Genomic DNA, 21,818 nt, shown 5'->3' on the forward strand with positions numbered 1-21,818 from the left:
GTAGACTCATATTGCAGGGAGTAGAGTGGTGCAGAGTAGGGCAAAGTGCTGTAGAGTGGAGTGATGCAGAGTAGAGTGGCTTAGAATGCAGTAGTACATAGTACATTGGTGTATAGTACGGTGGTGGAGAGTGCAACACTGCAGAGTAGAGTGTCAGTGCAGTGATGTTGTGTGGAGTAGAGTGGCACAGAGCAGTGGCATAGAGTACAGTGGTATAGAGTAGAGGGCAGTGGCGTACAGTGCAGTTGTTTAGAGTGTATTGGCGCAGAGTGCAGTGGCATATAGTGGCATGGGGTAGAGTTACATAGAGTGCAGTGGATTAGAGTGGCATACAATAGAGCAGCAGAGAGTGCAGTAATGCAGTGTGGTGCAGTGTCATAGAGTGCAGAGTAGACTCATGTGGCATAGAGTGTAGTGGTGTAGAGTGGTGCAGAGTGGAGTATTGTAGAGTGGTGTAGAGCATAGTGCCTAGAGTGCAGTGGCGTAGAGTGGTGCAGAGTGCAGAGTTGCAGAGTAGAGTGTCAGTGCAGTGGTGTAGAGTGGTACAGAGAACAGTGGCATAGAGTACAGTAGTGCAGAGTAAATTGCAGTGCAGTTGTTTAGAGTGCACTGGTGTAGAGTGCAGTTGCATAGAGTGGCATTGGGCAGAGAAGAGTGGCATAGAATGCAGTGGAATAGAGTATATTGGTGCAAAATGCAGTAGTACAGAGCAGAGTGGTGTAGAGTATAGTGGCGGCCAGAGCAGTGTTGCAGAGTGTCAGCTTGCAGTGGTGTAGAGTGCATTGAACTAGAGTGCAATGGTCAGAGTGGTATAGAGTACAGTGGCGTAGAATAGATTGTTTCAGAGTACAGTGCAGTTGCATAGAGTGGAGAGGTGCAGGGTAGAGTGCAGTGCCATAGAATGCAGTGGCACAGAGTGCAGTGGCATGAAGTAGATTATTTCACAGTAGAGTGAGGTGGCTTAGAGTGGAGAAGTGCAGGTTAGAGTGGAGTTGCATAGAGTGTGATGGCATAGAGTAAAGTAGAGTAGAGTGCCATGGCATAGAGTGCAGAGGTGCAGAGTAGATTAGAATGATGTACAGTGTATTGATGTAGAGTGCAGGGGCATAAAGTTGAGTGTTACAGAGTAAAGCGCATTAGCATAGAGTGTATTAGCTTAGAGTGCAGTGGCGTACAGTGCAGCGTTGCAGAGTGGCAGAGAGTGGAGTTGTGCGGATTAGATTGGTGTTGCCTAGGCTGGAGTGGTATGGCGTGCAGACGAGCAGAGCGCAGTGGTGTAGAGAGGCGTAAAGTGCAGTGGCTTAGAGTAGAGTAGTACAGAGTAGAGTAGAGAGGCATAGTGTGAAGTAGCATAGAGAGCAGTGGCATAATGTGGAGTGGTTCCGAATGGAGAAGAGTGCAGTGGCATGGAGTGGCGTAAAGTGGAGTGATACAGAGTAGGGTGCAGTGGTGTGGAGTGGTGCAGAGCAGAGTGGAGTGGAGCATGCATGGTGTGGTAACACACTGCCATTACAGACAACACATTTTTGATTGAAATGACCATTACATTTGCACAGATATACAGTTTTTCAAATCAAACTATATTGTGCACAGACGATGATGTGTGGAAATTGCATCACCTAATGTAATGATTTGTTTTAATCATGTAAAGGTATTTGTTTCCAGCACAGTTCAGAATTAACAAAAATGTGCTTGATTTGTACTTCTAATTCTGATATATTCTGAAGTCTATTTAAATGTGGTCATGTGAAAGAAAAAACTCTTTCCTAACCCCAGTATCCAGCAAGATTGTCGCATAAATCCTCTCACTTTGAAGTCCGAGAAAGGAAAGTAAACACTAAGGCGGTCATTCTGACCGCGGCGGGTGGCGGTCGCCGCCCGCCATGCAGTCACTGCCGAATGTCCGCTCCGCGGTCAGGAGACTTGCGATGCCATTCTGGCTTTCCCGCTGGGCCGGCGGGCGACCGCCAAAAGGCTGTCCGCCGGCCCAGCGGGAAAGCCCCTGCAACGAGGAAGCCGGCTCCGAATGGAGCTGGCGGAGTTGCAGGGGTGCGACGGGTGCAGTGGCACCCGTCGCGATTTTCACTGTCTGCAAAGCAGACAGTGAAAATCTGTATGGGGCCCTGTTAGGGGGCCCCTGCACTGCCCATGCCAGTGGCATGGGCAGTACAGGGGCCCCCAGGGGCCCCACAACACCTGTTCCTGCCATCCTGGTTCTGGCGGTGTAAACAGCCAGAAATAGGCTGGCGGGAAGGGGGTCGGAATCCCCATGGCGGCGCTGCAAGCAGCGCCGCCATGGAGGATTCCCTGGGCCAGGGGTTCCCCTTTTCTGACCGCGGCTTTACCGCCGCGGTCAGAATAGCCCTGGAAGCACCGCCAGCCTGTTGGCCGTGCTTCCGCTGCCCTCCGCCCTAGCGGTCAGAGACCGCCAGGGTTGGAATGAGGGCCTAAGTTCCCACCGAAGACAGAGCCTGACATTTGACTTTGTTGTTTGAATGCACAGCAAATATGATAAGATAAAAACAAGATTTACAGGCCTGTTTACAGAAAGGGAGCACTCGGCAGGATACTGTAAATAAGGTTTTGGCAAGGGAAGGGACAAATTCAAGCTGCATAGCCTAAAACAAATAAAGCCAGTAAATTGAAAGCAACAAATTGTGAGTTACAAATCACAAGGCCAATGGCAAGCAACGGGCAGAATGCATTCACAAGGAAGCACTATGAATTTACTTAAAGTGACAGCTGTGGGATACTTTGATGTAGCCAAACCTCTGCAAGATATGGACTAAAATACTGGACTTTCCCCACAATCACCCAGGTAGTATGACAAGAAGACCTGGAGTGGCTTCCATGTTGCAGGATAGGTCTGTACACCCATTCCATCAGTTTGCCACCATTTCCTATGGTACAGAGCTTCTGGCACACCTCTTGTAGGGTTAGTGCTAGGTAGCAGACATGAAATAGGGCATTTAATGATTATTTAAGGTGGTTGTAAGTAAGGAGTTGACCAGGGTGAAGATGGTAGTCTGCCACAAGGGTTTGGAAATTTAGTAGCTCACTGTTCAGAAACAAAGTCCCCAATTTTAATACACCTGCAACATGCCACTGATGGAGTTGCTCTGAGCACAGCCATCCTGTGCGAGTGGGAAGGCTTAGCAAAGGTAGTGCAGGAGCATAGGGTTTCTTCGTGTCAATGAGTTTACAGGTTCTGGCAAGGCAAGAGAAAGCCATGCATGATAACCTCGGATGGTGATCCATAGAATGGTCAGTAGGAAACAATGAGCAGTGCATTAAGCATTCCTTAAAAGTCTTTACTGGTAAACCCCATCTCATGCAGGGAGGTGGCCATAAAGCCAGTGAACCACCCATTGGACATCTGCAGCTGAATAAAAGCATTCTAAGTCCAGAAGATCTAATCCACCCGCAGTCACAGTTAGCTTTAGAGTGGAAAGAGCTCCCGATGGCGCCGCAGCGACCAAATCTGATGTGTGGCCTGTCTGAAGAAGGAATGAAGGACGAGCAGGGGAAGGTTTGCAAAATAATACTATCATTGGGGTAGCACACCATCTTCGCTAGTGCCACATGGCCTCTACAGAAAGCAGAAGAGAAGACCAAAAAGCAAACTGGGCTTGGAGGGACCGTTCGCTCTGCCAAGATTTTCATCCTGGAAATCAGTGTAAGAATTGTAGATATTAATCACTAGGTATCAAAAGATAACTGGTTCCCAGTTCAATCTGAGATCTAATTGTGTATGAAGGCGAAAAAAGTGCCATATGTTAAAGAAACACTAATTAAATTTTAAAATTTGTAAATTTTGTTTGTGCAATTTACATCCCAAATATTTTGAAGATTCTATGTGTACTTGACACTTAGGGATAACCCAGATCTCTAGTTTGGCTTTTGCTCAATTTCAAAACCACATAAAGACATGGACTAAGCGGGCAATTGCCTTGCACAACCTTGCAAGGGGTCTGGCCCCTGCTCACCCTTTAAAAGCACTAACAGCGGACCATTGCACCAGAAGAGTTTGCCAAGGTGGATGGGTGTTGCTTGTTCAACCACTTGACAGTGCCCCTTCTGTTTCACTCCTGTGTGCAGAGACAACTCCCCAGGTACCCAATACCTTTGAATAGTCTTGGTGGACGCATCTTGTCTGATTTTAGGAACTGTCCCACCTTGTTCTTCTCTTCTTTATCCAGTTGTTAGCAACAACCCTTTGAATTAATTGCCGTGGATCTCCCATTTGATCTCGATTTCATCCTACTCTTTTATTACCTTTGATTGGTAGTCCGGGCTCCCATTTCTGAGATAAATGTAGAGTCCCAAACATACACTCTAGCGCAGTGAGACTACAGACAAGTTATGGGTACATCACATCCTGTCATTAGGTGTGAGACTGTCACCCACACCATCTGCCCTTACTCTTTAAAAAAAATTAGGTGGAAAGTCCATGGGTGGTTGGGGTAAGCCAGATGTTTTTGTTCAATTTGTTTAAACTAGCATAAGGTTAATTACCTTAATGTTTCCCAAACTGTTTGCCAGGGGTTTTGAAATGTTCAGAAACATAATCAACATTTTGCTGTTACTTTCTCTTCAGGAAAGATCGGGTATATTTGGGTAGGGGTGATGGCCTTGCCGTGAAGGGCATTAATTTACTACTGAACAAGGACGTAATGTGACACCTGAATGTAGCACACCAGGAGGCAATTACAAAAGGTCCACAGTGAATAAATAGGGCTGTGTTAAAAAAGAGTAAATAAATGCACTGATAACATAGTGAGGCATGACCTCTCTTGCGTGTGTCTGTAAAACTGATGTTTGTTCTTGAACTTTTGTCCTGAATTTTGACTCTTTGTCCTGAATTTTTGTCCTGAATTTTGACCCTTTGTCCTGAATTTTTTACAGTCCTGTCCAGAATTTGCCTCAGTGCCAGGTGGTCACCCTACTTGCCTAATTCCTGTGGCAGGGGCAGTCCTCTGAGCCTCATAAGGACCTTCACTGTGTGTGCATCGTGGCCCTCTAAGCTGATTTGCACCTGGCTGCCATTCGCTGTCCCTCCAGGCACAGCAGTGCCTCATCACCCCCGGCTTCTTTCCGCACTCGGCCTTCTCCTGGGCAGTGCGGCATAGCCTGGCTGCATAGGCCCGCAGGTGCCTCGCCTGACTTCCGTAGCAGGTGCGGTGCTCAGAGCATTATTGGGACCATTCCACTGTGTCTCAGTATTGCAGGCATCAGCCCCAGGATGTCGGGGCTCAGTATCGCGCCTAAATCGGGAGGATTATCAAGGATAGTTGTTGCAGGCCAGAAGCACTAACTCAGTGCGACCGATTTGCCATCTTGTTGGTCACAACCCCGAGATTGCTGAATTCTAATCCCAATCTAAATGCTCCTTTGACTTGTAATGCATTGTTACTCATTCGGGTAGCAGGTAAAAATTATTCTCAATAGCACAATCACGATACGTGGAATTAATCATTTTAGCTAAACCACAACATCTTTACTAGCAAAGAGTATGTGGGATCAGGTACTCCAGCACACCATGCTTAGTGCATCTAGTCTTACCCTGTTACCCACCAAGCAAGCATAAAAAGGTCCTGTGCTCACAATGTTAATTGGAATATTCGACTGGTCACCTCTTTACTCTTTCACAAAGTATACAAGAATGACTCAGTGGTTCCACATACCCGGTACTCGAAGCATGAAACACAGATCAGAAAAAGGTCCAGGATCCTGTTCAGATGTGTGGATGGCAGATCTGAAATCCACTTCTGGATTAGAGTCTGATCTGCATTTTTCAGGATCCACAGGAAAGAAATCAGCAAGTTGCGAGTGGTTTCGGGGCTCAGCGTACTGTACTGCTTGTGCGTCTGAAAAAAGAGACCAAAAACAATGATTTAAAGTTTACCTGAAATGAAGACGATAATGAAAAAAAAATTACATGCATACTTTTTGTCTTGAGAATAGACTCCACTTTGTATCACATCATAGGCAGCAGCACAAAAAAATAGCACTTCTAGTAACCAGTGCCATTCGATGACAGAACAAGAAGCAAGAAAACTGGGAGATGGTTGAGGAAGAATGATATGGTGGTAATTAAGGTTGACTGTCTCACTGAACATGCTGAGTGACAACTGGGCCCAATAGGGTTGATTCCCCCAGGTTCTGATATATTCCCACCCAGCAGTCCGGTAGCCAACATTGTTGATTACTATTATAGGGTTCTGCTCGGCAGCTAGGTAACAGACTTAGGGGGTCATTCTGACCCTGGCGGTAAAATCCGCCAGGGCCAACGACCGCGGGAGCACCGCCAACAGGCTGGCGGTGCTCCCTTGGGCATTCTGACCGCGGCGGTACAGCCGTGGTCAGAAACGGAAAACCGGCGGTGTACCGCCGGTTTTCCGCTGCCCTGGGGAATCCTCCATGACGGCGCAGCTTGCTGCGCCGCCATTGGGATTCCGATCCCCATACCGCCATCCTGTTCCTGGCGGTTTTGGCCGCCAGGCACAGGATGCTGGTATGGGGTGTCGTGGGGCCCCCGTAACAGGGCCCCACAAAGATTTTCAGTGTCTGCCATGCAGACACTGAAATTGCGACGGGTGCAACTGCACCCGTCGCACCCCTTCCACTCCGCCGGCTCCATTCGGAGCCGGCATCCTCATGGAAGGGTGTTTCCCGCTGGGCTGGCGGGCGGCCTTCTGGCGGTCGCCCGCCAGCCCAGCGGGAAACTCAGAATACCCGCGGCGGTCTTTTGACCGCGCAGCGGTATTCTGGCGGTTCCAGCCAGGCCGGCGGCTTCCGCCGCCGGCCGGGGTCAGAATGACCCCCTTAATTTTACTTGTGTTAGACTCTCAAACAAGGGTTGAGACCCTCTTCCAGGAGTGATGCAATGTTTAAACATTCTAATCACAAAAATGCTCAGCTTTAACATCTATAAAGTTATTACAGTGACGGTACATTGGAACAGTCAAAATATGTTGCTTTTCCACAGCAATTTTACGGTTCGAATTAAACATGGAAAACATATAACTAGCTATGCCTGGAAGACTGCACCCACTTATCCAACTCCTTGAATAGAATTCAAACTTGGATGGCTAAGAACCACCTCAAACTAAGCCCAGCAAAAACATAGGTCCAGATGTATCAACGGGCCGTTTGTGATCGCAAAAATGCATTTTGTTATGTATGAATCCCAATTTGCGATTCGGTAAGTTGTTACCGAATCGCAAATTGGAATTGCGACTACATACCGATTCGGTATTAGGAAGGGGCATGTCCTTTCCTAATACCGAATCGCAGAGGTATGTAGGAATGTTTTGTGACCGAAATGCGGTCGCAAAACATTTGCATTTGACCACCTACTTCAAGTAGATGGTAACCCATTTGCAAATGGGAAGGGGTCCCACGGAACACTGCCTACTCTTAAAAAATGGAAAGAAAACTTTTCATTTTTCTTTTTTTAAACGCATCCTGTTTTCCTTTAAGCCATTCACAATAGGTCGCAAATTGCAACCTACCTCATGAATATTAATGAGGTAGATTAATTTGTGAGCCGTTGGGAATCGCTAAATGAAACTTCTTGAGTTTCATACATTAAAATAGCGATTACCTAATTGCGATTCGCAAAAAATCACAATTAGGTAATCGCTATTGGGAAAATTGATACATCTGGCCCATAGTTTCTTCTCATCTCTCCAGAGAAAGCTAACTTGCCAATCCAGACTGGATAGATTGCCTCCTGGACATGGACGGCTGCCTTTCCATCATTCAAAATGCCAAGTCTCTGGGATGCACCCTCGACAGATGTCTGAACTTCTAGAACAGTATCTCTTCTATGGGTAAGAGTGCCCGCTCCCACCTAAGGCTTCTTTAGGAAATCAGGAACCTCATCCCAGTGAACAACCTTAAACCTGTTTTCAAGTCACTTATGCTCCCCAGACTTGACTACAGAATTGCACTCCTTTCTGGTATTCCCAAAGTTCACCTATGTCCTCTCAGAGCAGTCCTTGCTGCAGTAGCCCGCTTCAGGTTAAAACAAAAGAAATTCAACCATATCTCCCCTATTCTACTTGCCCTTCTGTGGCTTCTCATTGAAGAGAGAGATCAATTTAAAACTGCCTGCGTCACTCATAAAGCTCTGCACTCCTCTATCCCCTTACACCACTCTGAGAAACTGAAAATCTCAGGCACGGGCAGAGACTCACAAAACCCTAAATTGTGCCTCCTCAAGCCTCCCACTTTCAATCATAGGTGATACATGAGCCAATCCTTCTCCAGAATCGCCACAAGATAATGGAACTCTACTGCCGAGCCTCCTTCTTACCACATCATCACCTTTTTAAAAAGCTCCCAAAGCTCTTCTCCTTGAATAACACCAGACCTCACCCGCCCCTACCACCTCACGCTCCTGCCAAGTGCCGACCAACCTCAACTAGTATGAACAATTAATGTCCGTCTTGTGGTACTCTACCACCTTCTTTGACTGGTGTGCTCTACAATGAACACGTGTGAAGCACTCTACCTCATGGGGAGGCTAATCTGATGTTCTCTCTAATGTTAATGTAAATGTATATTTTCTTTTTTTGTTTGATACATTCTACTTTATTGTAAAGCGCTTTGATGCTTATGGGCCATGTCAGCGCCATATAAAATAAAAAAAACCTCAAAAAAACAAATAAATAGAACAAAGCAACCCCCAATTTTGTATAATGCTTAGTTGTCATAATATTTCTGTCCAGCAGAGGGTGGACTTTAGTAAACTTTCGCAGCATGAACGCATGCTCTTGCAGAGATCTTACTGATTGATGTATGTGAACACATTAAGGTAGCAAGTTATTCTTTGCCCCATTCTGCATTGATAATGTATCTAAACTTTAAGTTATTGATATGTTTATTAGAATGCAGGGGCGGCTCCTCCTTAAGGGCGGGGAGGTGCTGCCCCCCCCGCCAGCAGCAGCAGCTGCAAATCCTTTAAAAGAAAAGGATAATAAACTTTGTTTATGATCTTTTTCTCTTTAAAGGGGAGGGGCCACAGGCTGTGACGTGAACTGAGGGGGAGTGCATGTATGTCTGGCCGGCCGTCTCAGGCCGGCCAAACATACATGCGCAGTGTGCTCTCTGCAGCACAGCAACACAGTTGCCGGGATGCAGAGAGCCTGCCCAGGCTCCCAGTCTGCCTGGGAGCGCCGAGGCTGGGCGCTCCCAGCCAATCCTGACACAGGATTGGCCGCAGGGCAGGCTAGGAGCCTGTGCCTACGTGCAGCCAGCCAGCTGGGAAGAGGAGCGTGGCGCGGGACGCCGCAGAAAAGGTAAGTGGTGTTTTTTTAAATTTAATTTATTTTAAAGTTTATTATCCCCCCTCACTCCTGCCCCTCCCCATGCGCCGCCCGCCCCTTCCACAACCCGCGAGCTGCTCCTGTTAGAATGTGGAAAGTGAAAAGACAAGGTGCAGTTACCAGAAGTGGGCCTAATTCGGTTCTCGTACACGCTGTTCCTTCCTGTATTAATGACCCCCTTTGTGACTTACGATTCGAGCTTGCATTGTATTGAAATTGATTCTATATAGCACATGTTCCTGATGAGGCGCTATGGCACATTAGTTGGACGAAAAGCAAGCTAGAGAGTATGTTTCGGAACACAAGAGATTAATCGGACGAATATGGACTTTGACCGACTATCCACAGCAGGCACCTCTGAGCCCGCAGTGACTTGGGGATGACAAACATCTCAATCTCACCCGTGCACACTGATAAACCAGGGGTGTCATTTAGGGGTCGGCAGGGGTTGCAGCTGCGATCCCTAGCACTGCTATTGCGACCCCTGGCCTCAGAGGTGTTAAAATCAGTGCCAGTAACACAGGGGCAGCTCGTCTTTCCTTGTTTTATACAGATTTTTTTTTATTACACTAATAGTGAATAATGTTTTATCATTCACTATTAGTGTAATAAAGAATAAATTGCGGTTTACTGGAATATGACCCTACCTGACAACTTAAGAAAAACATATTTTATATATATGTTAGGTGCGTGCTTGTGGATGAGAGTGTGTTTGTAAGGGAGACTGTGTGTGTACATGTGTGTGTACGTGTAAGCATTCGTGTGTAAGTGAACGTAAAGGTTAAACGACGTCACCTCCGCTACCCCTGGCATTTTGGTGAATTGACGTTCATGTGATTAACCCTGCTAGATAGTGACCAACAGCTCGGGCGTGTATCTGGCACTATACAAAGCAGGGGATTAAAATATTGAACATACATAATGAAGTCTAAATGCACAGTACAAGTTAATTTGGATCTATTTATGAACCTTAAATGTACAAGGCTGCAATCTTTGTGAGAACCACGTGTCTAGAGAGAAAGGAGCGCTATTTTGTCAATTTGCACTTCTATGTTCGTGGGGATAAAGATTATAATGCAGAGATTAGCAGAACACATTCATGTGCAGCTTTCATAGCGCAAGAATGCTGTCAGATATCTCCAGACTGGTTGTAAGCCAATGGGATCTGTGTTTTCTTCTTCATACTATACACATCATACCTGAGAAAAGGTCAAGGTGACCTAGAACACGAGCCAACTGGTTAAAAAATAACTTTTTTTGTAAACAATGATAAACTAAGGCCCATATTTATGGAAATTTAGCGTCGTCTTAGCGCCATTTATTTTGGCACTAAAGCGGCCCTAACATAACTCCATATTTATATTTTTACGCTAGACCCGTCTAGTGTCAAAATATTTGAGTTAGCGCCATTTCTAGGATGCGGGAACCCACCTTGCGCCAGTGAGATGCAAGGTAGGCATTCCCATCATAAAAATTACACTGGCCCCAGAGCGCCATATTTAACTCCCGGCACAGAAACGATGCACAGGTGGGAGGCAGGCCTAAATAATGACACTAAGCCTTCTTAGCACCATTATTTAATGCCTGGGTCAGATCAGGCGTTAGAGTGAAGGTAGGTCCATTTCCATGGCTACACAGCATGGAATGGGCACAAAGATGCCCACCCCCAGCAACACCACCACCCACACCACAGGGACATTACAGGAGGAGGGAGCCCATCCCAGGTAAGTTGCAGGTAAGTGTTTGAGTATGTGTGTGGTGTGCCACTAGGGGCCCCCTGTCTGGCACTGGGTATGTAGGGCTTGTCCAGGAGACACTGGTCTCCTGTGGTGGACATTGGGGTTGTGGACATGACTCCTGTCTATGCTTAGACAGGAGTCATGTTTTTGGCTGCTTGTGCTTCAAAAAATGACCTTAGGCTGATTAGCGGCAGTAATTTTGGCGCTAACCAGCCTAACGTCATTTCTGACTCACTAACACCATTTCAACTAATGCCATCCCCCATTGTCTAGCGTCTTTTTTTTGTGACGCTAGCCATACCTTAGAGCCATCATGCGTCATTTCATAGATATGGCGCACGGATGGCTTTAAGGAATGGCGTTAAAAAAAAAGACGCACAACTGCGTTAGTGCAGTTGTGCGCCATCTTTCATAAATATGGGCCTAAGTGGCTGATGTCTGTGAGGCAAAACGGTACATATATGAATATGTCTTGAGGATGAGATTGGGTGTATTATATACTATAGTGCACGCCAGGGCAGTAACAATACAACTGAAGTTTGTTTGAATACAGTCACAAATCACTGTATATAATAATGATCAACGTGGACAAGACATATATAATATGAATATATGCACTAGTAACATTGATAAAAACCCATTTCAATCAAGCTATTCTTACAATATTACAATTTCAAGTTGGAAATACGAATGAGGTCAACAGAACGAGAAGTATAAATAAAACAATCGTATTCGCACAGTATAAACAAGTCTATCCTCATTTTTGGTACTAAGTTGTGAATGTCGGATACCAGTGGTAGACAATGATGCCCCTTGTGAAAGCCAGATCCAAGCCCAAACAGGAGTTTGCGATTGAAACGGGATTCCCAGGTGTCCAATAATTACAGTACCGTGAAGTCTTTTTCCTGGGTGATTTTTGACAAGCAAAACCATGTGGAATTCGTACACAGAAAGGCCACGTCATTCAGGGTTTCACACGCCAGAAACACGGGGTAATACTACGCCACCGCCTGTTCCATGCCGCAGATGCAGGGACGCTGTCCTGGTGAATGCTGCACCCCAAAGCAACAGTATGCACAGAGTGAGGTATTACCACACAAAAATACCGGCCTGGGAAGAAAGCTGGCCCCACTCGTTCACACTCTTTCTGCATAAAATACTATAAAAATCTCCCCCTACCAGTGAAGAAAGGAACATTCCGTTGGTTTTCATGATGAGCTGGTTTCCAGCGATCGCCATAGCAACATTCTGGTTAATCGGGATCGGAGATTCTGGCTCCTCCTCTGGACTGCGCCCTTTTCCACTCTTTGCATCTGAAACTATATAATTATGCATTGTTATGGTGACTTATAATAAGGGACATTGGAGTTCCGCAGCAGAGAACGAGTGAATTATGCAACAAAGAAAGGCAACTTAACAATGACCCTTTGACCTCCCAGAGTAAAATTGACCATGATAAGCACAAAACGTTGCACTTTGCAGACAACAAGCCTCCATGTACATACCTCCCATATTAATAGGTGTGCTTCACTTATTTGGGGTGTGTCACTTATATTCTAAAACTTTCCTTCAGGTTTGGGATTGCCCTCTGTTGACCATCTGGAAGCAACTCTGTCCATTAAAAACATTTCGATCAGCCTAGTACATTTCATATTATGTGTGTCCCACTAGGAGATATTTTAACAATCGAAACCAGAAGTGACAAATTTGGGATACTTCTAAAGACCAAGACAATCATTTAGTATTTGTCGGTGCTCCACCAGCCCACCAAAACAAGCGGAATTTCTAGCCTCAGCTATCCTGGCAGATAACATACTGTCTTATAATAAGATTCCTGCCTGCTTTGCGGGCAGGGATCTCACTGCCTTCAATGTAATCACTGGGACGACGGGTGCAGTGAAGTGAGAACATTCTGCTGAATTGTTGTGTCCCACTGGGCAAAGTTTGTTTTCTAAAAGCAAATTCCCAAAATGGGAGTCTGTTTTCGAAAAACAAGAAAATACCGATCTCTATGCCCAGGGAGTGTCTCCTTGTGTTTTGGGGTCACGGTTTAACTACCTTGCCCACGACTGCCATGCCTTGTATGATGGTCCTAGGCAGGTAAAAACAAATGATGACTATCCCACCCTAAAGAAAAGCCAAGGACAAGTCTTTCCTTTAGCAGAGCCAGATGATGCTCACCAGTGAAAACCCTACAGTTCTCTCACCTCTAAATGAGGCAGCGGAACTGTGAGTTTGTTGGGACATGAAGACAAGCCATTTGTGGCAGTTCAGCTGCTCTGCCAAACTCTGTAGGCTCTCCAACTTTAACTTTTTGAAGTTTCTAGCAGAAAACACAACCACGTGCTTAGGTTCATCAACTAGGAATGATTACAAACAAAATTGCAGGGGTGGTCATAACTCGAGAAGTTTAACTCTGTGGCATTTAGCGGAGTTACATAAAACACAAGTTTCTGCAGAGTTCCGCAAGTGGGCTGAATCAGGCCTGTTGTGCTGCACACGCAAATTTTTAGCACAGGGAGATTCTTCCGCACTGTAAAATCAGTGAGAATGGTACCATGTGGCGCACCGGAGGGCGCTACTTCTTTCTGTTTCTTGAGTAGATTTTCTACTCGAGCATCAGCATTCTCAATGCGAGCGCCCATGTTGAGAAATCTCGCCAGGGGGCATTTTAGCTTCTTAGATTCGTGCTACGGGGTGCATATTCTTGCTACTGCTCGCTAACTTAACACTGGCAAGCTATGCACAAGAAAAAACTCTATCACGTGGGGTTGGCAGAGTTTTGCCGGAACTCTGCACTCCAAGCTGAATGATGAGTGGGCAAAACTTAGTGAACTTCACCAGTGGAAATGAATTTTTCACCCACCCCTCCAAAATTGTCACCTCCTCAAATGCCTAATTCCTGCAATCAGCAGGGAAAGGTGACAAGTCAGCTTTACAACATTACAAAATAAAATGGTGGACAGAGTGTAGAAACTTTTCAAACACTCACCCCCAGTCACAGATGTGGGTTTAATCCATCGTTATTTTGCTTGCCACGTCACCCCAGTTTAGACCCAGCCATATGCAAATCAGTCTTGACCCTGCTCCCTATGGGAGCAGTCCAGCCCGAACTGCCAAGTCAGGTCCTCCCTGGACAGGATTCAAGCATCCTGGGACCGGTTTCAGGGTATCACCCTTCATCAGCCAGGCTAGCTTGAATCCAGTGGCGCAGCAAGCAAGGGTCCGAACTGGGTTGACGTGGCAAGCTAAATAACAAAGAATGAAACCCAGATCTGTGACTGGGGGTGAGTGTTTGAAAAGTTTCAACACTCCGTCCATCATTTTATTTTGTCATATTGCCTTGTGCACCCTCAGTGGCTAGGGAATGCCCAGACGGGGGTCCCTTGCTTGCTGCGCCACTGGAATCAAGCTAGCCTGGCTGAAGAAGGGTGATACTCTGAAACCGGTCCCAGGATGCTTGAGTCCTGTCCAGGGAGGACCTGGCTTGGCATTTTGGGTTGGACTGCTCCCATAGGGAGCAGGGTCAAGACTGATGTGCAAATAGCTGGGTCTGAACTGGGTTGACGTGGCAAGCAAAATAACAATGGATCAAACCCAGATCTGTGAGGGGGGGTAGTGTTTGAAAAGTTTCAACACTCGGTCCATCATTTTATTTCATGATGTTGTCTTGTGCGCCCTAAATGGCTCTGGTATGCCCAGATGTGGGTCCCTTGCTTGCTGTGCCACTGGACTCAAGCTAGCCTGGCTGATGAAGAGTGATACCTTGAAACTGGTCCGAGGATGCTTGAGTCCTGTCCCTTTTTAGGGATAGGTGCATTTTCATTTTGAACCCGCTGCCAATCCTTTCAATAGTTTCTTTGTCAGGGTTCTCGTTTGAACTATCCCACTTGCTTATAATACTTCAAATTTTTACAACATGTCACACTTCAAAGATAGACGTGAGGAAATGGCAAGGGACCTCTTTTCTAATCAGGCTCCACATGATGGAACCAATACCAGTTTGAGAAGCCAAGATGGTCTAAAGACCAGATTTCAAAAACTCGAACAACTGAAGAAACAGGAGATGGCCAGATGGTGGGATGGCATCACATTGCAAAAATATTTAGAAAATAAGAAAATCCCATGAGGCCTGAGAATTCTAATTTTTCCAACTTCCAACAAGACTTGGATGAGGAATCATTAAGGGAACGGGAGGAAAACCTACAGAGTGCCTCCTTTACGATGATGCGCATATTAATTAAACATTCCGAGAAAAAAACCACTAAATTGCAGGCCGAGGTCGATAAAATCGAGAAAGGTATTGAATGTATGAACCTTAAGGATGCTACTAAAAAGAACTATGAGATCATGGACCGAGTATTGGAAGATTACCAATTATATCTGCGTGATAAGAAACTACGCAAAATTAAATGGGATTACATGGATTACAAAGAAGGAAGAATTTATACCTTTGCACGTAAATATGACAATTTGAAATCATCGTTGGCTAACAAAAGAACACGCACTGAAATGAGGGACACTGATTCAGCAAGTTCTAGTTCTATGTGTTCCCTTGATAGTGCAATATCTAATAAAGCATCGACATCAGCAACTCCATCCCGGAATCCATCACCTTTTTTAGTGGAAATGGAAAGGCTCAGACTGGGCAACAAATTGGTACGAAAAGAAAGATCAGAAGGGGTGGCAAAAGATGGAGGCAAAAACACAAGCCCAGATCCCCATGGGGTACAAACACGCTCCAAGGGAAATTAGCCACATATGATTTGGTGAAGGCTATTACATCCATGCCCTCCCCAGTCATTGCCTCTACAACACAGGAAGATAAATTGTTGATTGTCAACCTGCTTATCGTGTACTTAATAAAGATGAATGCGAAATCCTTAGTAAGGGTTTGGGGTTCTGTCCCACACAAATGAATGATCCCACTGATGTTTTTATTGACTTGTTTAAATTCATACGCCTGCTTAAATTGAAGGATTACTTTAGCTCGGTACATACACCAGTCACCTCATCATTTGAGTCTTCCCCCACATTATCCCATATTGTCTCTGACCTTTATGACTTACAACTGGTTATGCCACTCACGGATAATGATCACATTGAGATTCATGCTCTAAGGAATGAGCTGGGCATTCAGGAAAATACATGTGTTAACAGTGGCCTTAGACCTGGTTCCAAATTTGTCCCTCAAGGAACACATCATAATATTGACCTTTTCCGTATGCGAGTCTCTAATGATTTTTATAAACTTATGGAAAGGCTCAATATTTCTAAATTTAGTGATGACAATCCTTCCAAATTAGAGAGAAATGCATTATTCTCCTTAAAACTTGAGCCCTCGATAGTGATCAGGGAAGCCGACTAGGGCAGAAATGTTGTGGTTATGAACAAATCGGATTATATCCAGGAAATTAACAGGCAACTGTCAGACAGTGCCTGTTACAAATTCACCACAGTGAATCCAATGCAATCCCTTAGTGAGTTCATTAATATGCTACTAGATGATTGGCATGAAAGCTGCCTTATCTCAGATGGTGAATACAAATACCTGAGTGTTCATGATCCACACTTTCCATGTATCTATGTACTGCCTAAAATACATAAAGGAGGCAAATTCCCTCCAGGTAGATCTATAATTTCCAGTAATTCCTCTCCCACTGAGAGACTGTCAGAGTATGTTGATGTGTTCCTACAACCCTTTGTACACAACTTACCGTCTTACATACAAGACAGTGAAGATATACTTAATAAATTTGATGACTTTGAATGGTCGGATGAGCTTCTGTTTGTGACTATGGATGTGACCAGCCTTTATACCTGCATACACAAACAATTTGGGACTAGAGCTGTCAAATCTTTTCTCTGTACAAGAACTGCTGACCACTGGCAGCATAACAACATGTTGATGGAGATGATTGACATTATTCTCTCCAAAAACGTTTTTCTTCATGATGGGCAGTGGTTCCAGCAGATACAAGGGACCGCGATGGGTTCCAGGTTTGCTCCCTCGTATGCCTGCCTATTTATGGGTTGGTATGAGAGAGCATGCATGGGGCAAATATGGCACGCAATGGACAGACTTATTAGTCTTCTGGGGCAGATACATTGATGATATTATTCCCCTGTGGAAAGGGTCTGTGGAACAACTATTGGCATATCATCTGTTCCTCAATGACAATCCATACAATGTTAAACTGAGCTTACAGTACAGTAAAGAACAGATAGATTTCCTTGATATAAGATTTTTTGTTGAAAACAATAAGATACAAAGTACTCTCTTCAGGAAGCCCACTTCGTGTAATAGTGTTCTTCATGCCAGCAGTGCTCATCCTAAATCAGTCATTAATAATATCCCCTTTGGTGAAATGATTTGCATAAGGCGCAAGTGCAGTACCAGCAACACTTTCACTGTTCACATTGATGAAGCAAAACAGAGATTTAAAAATTGAGGATACAGTGAAGACGTTCTCACTAATGCACATAAACGCATTGGTACAGTAAAAAGGCATACAACACTTATAACCAACCCCAAAAAAAGAAAAGACAGATCTAGTTGTTTGACATTTATCACCCAATTTTCTACATTGAGTAATGACATATACAAGACTCTGCGTAGGCACTGGCACCTACTATTAGAAGTACCTGGTATTAGTAGTTCTATTCCTAGGAAACCACAGGTGATCTATCGTAGGGGTTGGACTTTGAGGGATTATCTTTGTCCTAGCTACATCACCACCAATAAGGCACATACATGGTTACCCACAGGCCCTAAAGGTTTTTTTACTTGCCATAAATGCAATATGTGTAATTTAGGTGTTGATAAGATCAGCAGTTTCAGCTATAATACTGGCAAAAGGTATGAAATCAGACATTTCATTAATTGTAAAACAAAATATGTTGCATACATTTTGGGGTGTGGCTGTGATAAAATCTATGTAGGCGGTACCATCAGACTCCTTAAACTTCATATACAGGAACACATCCGAGCAATCAAAAACAAAGATACAAAATATCCCCTGGCGCTCCATATGATGAAACAACATCCCAATGACAGTAAAATCTGGTTCCATGGGGTTGATCAGGTATTACCTAATCGCAGAGGAGACGACAGAGAAATGACCCTACGATGCAAGGAGGCAGCATGGATATGCCGCTTACGTGCTGGTGAAATGGGCCACAATTCTGATGAGGAATTTCACCACTTCCTCTAGGTATCATATATAGTAACTCTCTTTGGTGTGACTACTTTGACATCACTTATGCTTCAATAGGCATATTGCTTATTACATGGAATCCTTATACTCTCATTGTTGCTCTTTTTTTCTTCTTCTTTTGTCATTTATTTTGTTACTTAATTTTATATTTTTATTAATTTCTGAATTGTGTATTTTCATTTAATTGTTCCAGCCGTTTATTTCAACTTTGTTTTTCTGTTTCCTTTGTTGAAACTTCTTTTTATATTATCTCTTTTGACATGCATTGGACCATTTCAAGATGGCCGCCTTCCTTTCCTTCCCTTTTTTTCAATCAGCATTGCCTTGGCCGATCTGTTGCCTCAGCAACGTTTTCCCCCAAGTTTCGTTTGAAATTGGATCTGTTGGCTGGCCTTAAATACAAGCAACTTTACATGCTCCTCTTTCACGCACTTCGTACAGGACCGTCAGTTCTTTCGGTTACATTGAGCGCTTTCACCACATTACATTCCGGATTAGTGTCTCTGATGCCCGCCTTCTGATTTCTTTCTATTCATGCTGTTTATGTCTATTTTGGGGCACTACCATGGTTTTTCATGTAACTTTTATTTCTCTAGAGAGGGTGGGTATTTAAATTCACCAAACTACTTCGGTTTTTCAACATGGCTTTTAATGCGTTCTGGCACCTACTTTGGCAATTTTATCGTACTCCTATATTTTTTTACACTTTTCGGTTCTCATCTTCCTGATCCATTGGTCCTTACAGAGGTATTTTTATGGTTTCATTTCTAAAATTGCTTTACCCTATTTTAATATAACAAGTTTAATGCTTCACTGCCTTAGGGGCACTATATTTACTATTGCCTGAGTATCAGAAGGCACTTTTATTCTCTTCTCTATCTTCTTTTCTGTGTTCTATTTTTCTGTCTTTTCTTAATGCTTACTACCCCTTTTTTCATTGGCATATTTGGTTTGATCTTTTTTTCTTTTTTTGCTCTTCTTTCCATTCAGTCTAATACTTTGGTATTACGTCCTTGTTGACATCTATGACCTAAATTACCAGTATGTGAGGAGATATTAAGCATTACTTATACATAAGGTAGGACTTTCTTGATTTATATTATTGCTGGACAATTCAGATACAGGATCATATTTAAAATTCTTCACTATATAAAGTCTCAATAACATTTGTCTCTAGTAATGTTCTTTTTCATACTTGGTGCTATCACCCCCCCTTTTTTTGGTATCGTTTAGGACTATCAACACTGGTTTAAATACCTAGCACTCATCTTTCCCGTTACATCTTTTCTTTCAGGCGCACCATTTTTTGTTAACTGCTGCCAGCTTTGTCTGCTTTGATGTTTCTGTCTGTTTTCCCCCTTCTTTCTCCAATGTAGATGTTACATATGCACGCAAACAACTTAGGCCCTCATTCTGACCTTGGCGGTCGGCGGAGAGGCGGCGGTCGGACCGCGAACAGACCGGCGGTATTAAAAATGGCATTCTGACCGCGGCGGTCACCGCCGCGACCGACCGCCACTTCCCCACTCCGACAGCCACGGCGGTCATGACCGACGGGCTGGAGTCTGCGCACTCCGGTCCGGCGGTCGACCCAAGACCGCCAACGGTATCATGACCCTGCTTACCGCCGCGGTTTCTGGCGTTCGGGAACCGCCATGTGAACCATGGCGGTAGGCACTATCGGGGCCAGGGAATTCCTTCCCTGGCACTGATAGGGGTCTCCCCCACCCCCCACTGCCCCCCCGAGTCCTCCCCCCACACCCTCCACCCCCCTGCCACCCCCCAGAGGTGGTACAAACCCCCTCCCCACCCCCACCCCGACATGCACATACACGCACCCCGACATGCACACACCCCCAACATGCACATATACACACCCCCTACACACACACATACACAACGGGGACACATACCCGCACACATACATGCCGACATGCGCACCCGCCGAACTACACACATTGCCCATAGGCACAGCAGCACTCCCCGCCCGCATGCACGCACTCACACACCCCCTCTACACACTCACACGCACACCCCCATGCACGCACACATCACACAACACCCCCCCACCCCCTCCCCTCACGGACGATCAACTTACCTTGTGCGTTGGTCCTCCGGGAGGCGACGGGAGCCATAGGGACGTGACCGCCAACAGAAGACCGCCAACAGAAGACCGCCACACAGAAATGTGGGTCGTAATTCTGGGGGCGGTGTTCTGCTGGCGTGGCGGTGGAGGTTGACCAGTCTCCACTTTCCCGCCGACCGCCAGTGTGGCTGCTGGCGGTATTCCGGCGGAACGCTCCCAGCGGTCGGAATACACGCAGCGGCATACCGCCGCGGTCGGCGGTCTTTACCGCGGCGGTAACTCGGCGGTCTTGCGAAAAGACCGCCAAGGTCAGAATGAGGGCCTTAGTATATTCTGTTGTGTTTGTCCCTTGCCTGTATATTAATTTAATGTGCTAGTCATGTCTTTAATGTGCTTTTTATATTTGTATGTCTTTTTTATATATTGTTTGTATTTATTTTTTTGTGTATTGTTTATGTCACTCTGTATATATATTTAGGTCATGTATTTTCCTTTGTCATATTTCAGCCCTGAAGAAGTCCTTGTTAAGGATGAAATGTGTTTGGCTGTTTTGTTTTTATATACAAGGAAAACTAAATAAAGAGAAGATGTTCTTGTGATGATACAGATTAACTGGACTTAATTGTTCTATTCTAAGTGGTGCACTATCAAAATATCTATAATTGTATCTCTCTTGAGTTAGTACCTTGGCGGCAGGTACTGTGATCTGTTCACACATTGAACCATAAATACCTGCTTCTTGTTTTTTTACTAGGATTATATACAAGTTGGTGATGGGGATAGGTGCATTTTCATTTTGAACGCTCTGCCAATCCTTTCAATAGTAATCCCAGATCTGTGACTGGAGGTGAGTGTTTGAAAAGTTTCAACACTCCATCCATCATTTTATTTTGTGATATTACCTTGTGCGCCCTAAGTGTCATGGGTATGTCCAGATGTGGGTCCCTTACTTGCTGCGCCCCTGGACTCAAGCTAGCGTGGCTGATGAAGGGTGATACCCTGAAAGCAGTCCTTGGATGCTTGAGTCCTGTCCAGGGAGGACCTGGCTTAGCAGTTTGGGCTGGATGGCTCCCATAGGGAGCGGAGACAAGACTGATTTGCATATAGCTAGGTCCGAATTGGTTTGATGTGGCAAGGAAAATAACAATGGATTAAACCTAGATCCGTGACTGAGGGTGAGTGTTTGAAAAGTTTTAACACTTCCTCCATCATTTTATTTTGTGATATTGGTGTGTGCGCCTTAAGTGGCGAGGGTATGCCCAGACGTGGGTCCCTTGCTTGCTGTGCCACTGGTCTCAAGCTAGCCTGGCTGATGAAGGGTGATACCCTGAAACTGGTCCCAGGATGCTTGAGTCCAAGGAGGACCTGGCTTGGCAGTTCAGGCTGGACGTCTCCCATAAGGAGCAGGGTCAAGACTGATTTGATATAGATGGGTCCGAACTGG

General features: G+C 45.2%; 1 protein-coding gene across 2 annotated transcripts in view; it reads right to left on the reverse strand.

Moving 5' to 3' along the window:
* The window catches only part of DOCK8 (dedicator of cytokinesis 8), a 709,540-nt gene that overhangs the window by 126,614 nt on the left and 561,108 nt on the right, over positions 1-21,818 (reverse strand). For both annotated transcript variants that reach the window (XM_069228642.1, XM_069228651.1), the window contains 2 exons: positions 12,251-12,390; positions 5,685-5,867 (listed from right to left, as the gene is read on the reverse strand). In XM_069228642.1, coding sequence (XP_069084743.1) covers positions 5,685-5,867; positions 12,251-12,390 — 323 coding nt within the window. The remainder of the gene's footprint in view (positions 1-5,684; positions 5,868-12,250; positions 12,391-21,818) is intronic.

The sequence above is a fragment of the Pleurodeles waltl genome, chromosome 1_1 (genome assembly GCF_031143425.1).
Source record: "Pleurodeles waltl isolate 20211129_DDA chromosome 1_1, aPleWal1.hap1.20221129, whole genome shotgun sequence".
Classification (NCBI taxonomy): domain Eukaryota; kingdom Metazoa; phylum Chordata; class Amphibia; order Caudata; family Salamandridae; genus Pleurodeles; species Pleurodeles waltl.